General features: G+C 36.9%; 1 protein-coding gene across 1 annotated transcript in view; it reads right to left on the reverse strand.

The window, feature by feature from the left end:
- Positions 1 to 1,166: 1,166 nt before the first annotated feature.
- Positions 1,167 to 3,629, reverse strand: part of LOC107681099 (angiopoietin-related protein 5) — a 3,359-nt gene continuing 896 nt past the window's right edge. Inside the window, exons 3-8 of the mRNA XM_016477258.1 lie at positions 3,432 to 3,535; positions 3,265 to 3,358; positions 3,088 to 3,191; positions 2,853 to 2,973; positions 2,381 to 2,566; positions 1,167 to 2,175 (exon numbers count right to left, since the gene is read on the reverse strand). Of these exons, the coding sequence (XP_016332744.1) occupies positions 1,856 to 2,175; positions 2,381 to 2,566; positions 2,853 to 2,973; positions 3,088 to 3,191; positions 3,265 to 3,358; positions 3,432 to 3,535 (929 nt within the window). The 3' untranslated portion in view covers positions 1,167 to 1,855. The remainder of the gene's footprint in view (positions 2,176 to 2,380; positions 2,567 to 2,852; positions 2,974 to 3,087; positions 3,192 to 3,264; positions 3,359 to 3,431; positions 3,536 to 3,629) is intronic.

The following is a 3,629-nucleotide window of genomic DNA, read 5'->3' on the forward strand; positions in this document are numbered from 1 at the left end:
TGGCAATTCAGACTTGTTGAACTTCTATCATAATTTAATTCTGCCATACAAAGAGTGCAACTAAACTGACATTCTTTAAAAGCCCTATTTAGAGTTTATAAATAAAATGTTAAAATGGTATTTCTCCATCAGTCACTGATTACCTCTTCACTGTCAATCCTTGTCTGCCTGATTTAAATCAAAGAGGTTATGGCTTGATTAAAGGTCCTGCCTCTGACTTAGGAGGTGGCCATCCATAGTGTAGAACTTTATGATGGCCAGTTACATTTTAGGGATTGTTGGGCCCACTTCATTAACTGTAGTCCAAATTATTAAAAACAAAAATCATTTTCAAAAATTATGTTAAAATCAAAGGATCATTTCTGCTTCGTTTTTAAGCAATGTGTGATAGTTTCAGTTTAGTTCTTAGTTAGTTTTTCTAGGGCTTTTATTTTTGGTATTTAGTTTCAGTTTTAGTGTAAGTTTCAGTAAACTGTAATAACCTTCAAAACTCTCAGGACTTTGACTTCATATCTTGAAATTGTGACTTTATTTCTCATAACTGTGACCTCATGGAATTATGTGACTTTATTCCTCTGTGACTTTATACCTCACAGTGTTACTTTATTTTATTTTAAATTCAAGATAGATTTTTACACATTTTTATTTTATATTACTTTATTTTAACCTCTATCTCACAATTACCATTTTTATGTTTACTCTGAAAATGGAGGAAACAGGCTTTGAGTAAAATCTCATGCAAACACTCAATTGAGATAGTTGTCGTGGAAATTCCCAATATTACTCTGACTTCACCACGGACAACTCAAACAACTACAGTTGTTAATATAGTAACTACAGTATCTCGGGCTAATTCCCTGAATTCCCCGAATACTTATAATACAATACAAAGAACTAGAGTATCGAGCTAATTCCCTGAATTCCTTGAATACTTACAATATAATCCAATACTTCCCTGAAGTATGGTGACGGCGTCCCGTCAAGAAGCTACTATCACTACCTCAATCACACATATGCATACAGGTCTTTAGCATCTATACACTCTCACCGCCCTTCTCAGCTGTACGCTGTTACCTCAGCCCGAGGACAGCTCTAGTTTTCCAACACTATCACTGTCTTTGCGGTGGTCTTTTGAGCGTAGAATCTTTAGTACTTCTATTCTTCAGCTGCGCAGCATATACCAGACACGACTCCCAAGTTGCTCTTTGCAGGAATGAAAGTTTTATTCACGGCCGGGAGCCCACTGGTCACAACAACCAAGAGAGACTCCCTGAACAGAAGGATGCATGAACATTTATACCTAGTAGTTGAGTAAAAATCAATGTCACTCAAGTCTTCTTCACTGTAATTGGTTATACTGATCTGGTCATTGGTTTGTCATATGACTGTTAGTTCTACTGTTTTAAGCACTTTTTAGGTAAGTATGGATTATTTAATCATAGGGACATGGTCTTTGATCTGAGCATTCTTAGTCTGCACTTTTCTGAACATTCTATGTTGAACACACCCTTTTGACTCCTTCTGAGGCCATTACACAAAATATTTCCATCACATAGTTTGACAGTTTCTTTCAGACTGAATTATTTGGTTTAATCTAGCATGGTTCCATGTAAATAAAACATTTTAGTAATGACACAATTCCCTTTATTCATAACAATAATAGATGAAATATTCATATTGAAACAATAATATGAATATTTTGGGCTGTGACCCGGGATTAAAAAGCATGGTGGACTAAATCACAATGCCAAAATTGCTTTTTTAGAAAAGCTCACAGACATAAATGCAAGTTTTTAGTGACTCCAGATGATAAGTTGTTCCACTTTAATGCAAAAGCTTCAGAAGCTTCAGCGATTTATTTTAAATTTGGGATCTCAACTCTTCTGATTTTCATAGTCACTGATTTGATTTTGACAAGCGTGCCATTTTTGGTCCAGGTGTCCCAGTGGATATGTGACTGGGTGGAGAGATCTTGGTCCAATGGTGAGCCATTCAAATTTGCCTTGCCACACTGGTTAAACCACCATCCTGTGTTGTTCTGGTTCACACTGCAGCTCTCAACAGCTTTATCAGCAAAAGTGCAGAATGGAGAACAACCGTCGTTGTCAACGTCAGAGGTACTGAAAGGGGCCGTGTCTTGATTCTGCTCTTGGTCATACCCTCGAAAAGCATCACCTGCAGGAAAGTGAAAGAGAATAAGAAAGAGAAACTGTGATAGATTGCATATTTAATGTAACTTGTCAGTAGATTTCTAGACTGTGCAACTCATAAATTAATCATCAGCAGGCCCACATGGAATATGTGGACATTATTTGCATTTCCCATGCTTTTTTGAAGAAAAAAGCAGTGTTATTGGGAATAATATTTGCTATTGGCTGACCTGCACTACCAGCATATCTGCCAAGGTGTATTGCAAAGAATTTGGTTTCATCTTCAAGCCAGAAATTGTCGTATGAAGCATAGGTGGTGGTGTCATCTTGCGAGACCAGAGACACATGCAGCTGGAAGCATGTGTTTCTTTGATTGACAATATTGAAGATTTGTCTCAAACCCAACCAGTGTTCACCTTCAGAGACACAGATAAATTCAATACCCGTTTTTTATTAAGACATTAACTGTATGACTGAAACCTGTATGAGTTTCCTTCTTCTGTTGAAGACAGAAGATATTTTGAAGAAAGTTGATAACCAAACAGTTGCTGGTAACTACTAACATTCTAAAAAATATATCTTCTTTTGCATTCAACAGAAGAAAGAAACTTATACAGGTTTGGAACAACAAGGGTGGATAAATGATGACAGAATTAAAAATTTTGGGTGAACTTTCCCATTAACTGACTAATGGTAGCCTACCTGGCAAGTGTCCAAATCCATCCAAGTACTGTGACCACATTCGTTTGAAGTCAGTGAGACCATCCGTCCTTCTCTGTATTACTGTCCATCCACCCTCCATGTAATCCATCTCACAGAACACCTGTTTAAGATGCTTAATTCATCATGTGTAAACCTAAAACCATGTTTGATTTGCTTTTAGATTAAAATAACTGTGGTTGGAAGCTTTTAAACAAAACTAAAAGAAGGTACTTTCCTCAAAGGAAACATCTGTGTTTTCTGGCTGAATTATATAAATTCCACTAGGGATTTTTGGAGAAACGGCACCTAGCGTCTCTTGGATGTCACTACAGTCTTTCCCTGTGGAATGAAAGGGAATTCACTATGAGGATATGTAAATGATAAATATTTGACAGCATGTTAATCATCTCACCGTGGGACTCCATTGGCTTTACGGAAAAGATGTCACTGTTGCTTCTCTGCACATCTGAACTGAGTGTGTTTACTTTGGCCATAAGCTCGATTATCTAGAAAAAGAAATCAAAGCAATATGTTGAAGAATGCAGAAGAGGATATGGAAGTTTGGAAATGTTAGAATACCTGACTTGAGAGAAATTCCGAGACTTTCTGCTGTTCATCAATGAGATCTCTGATCAACTTCCTAGTGTTTCTTGTATATGACACTATGGTATGCTGGAGGTTACCTAAGACAAACAACCTTCATTAAACTCTGTGAGAACCACAGTGGGTTTAAAAGAGTGACAAAGGGTAAATGTAAAGCGTGTGTAAATTATTGAA

Source organism: Sinocyclocheilus anshuiensis, unplaced genomic scaffold, assembly GCF_001515605.1.
Source record: "Sinocyclocheilus anshuiensis isolate Anshui unplaced genomic scaffold, SAMN03320099.WGS_v1.1 scaffold412, whole genome shotgun sequence".
Taxonomy (NCBI): domain Eukaryota; kingdom Metazoa; phylum Chordata; class Actinopteri; order Cypriniformes; family Cyprinidae; genus Sinocyclocheilus; species Sinocyclocheilus anshuiensis.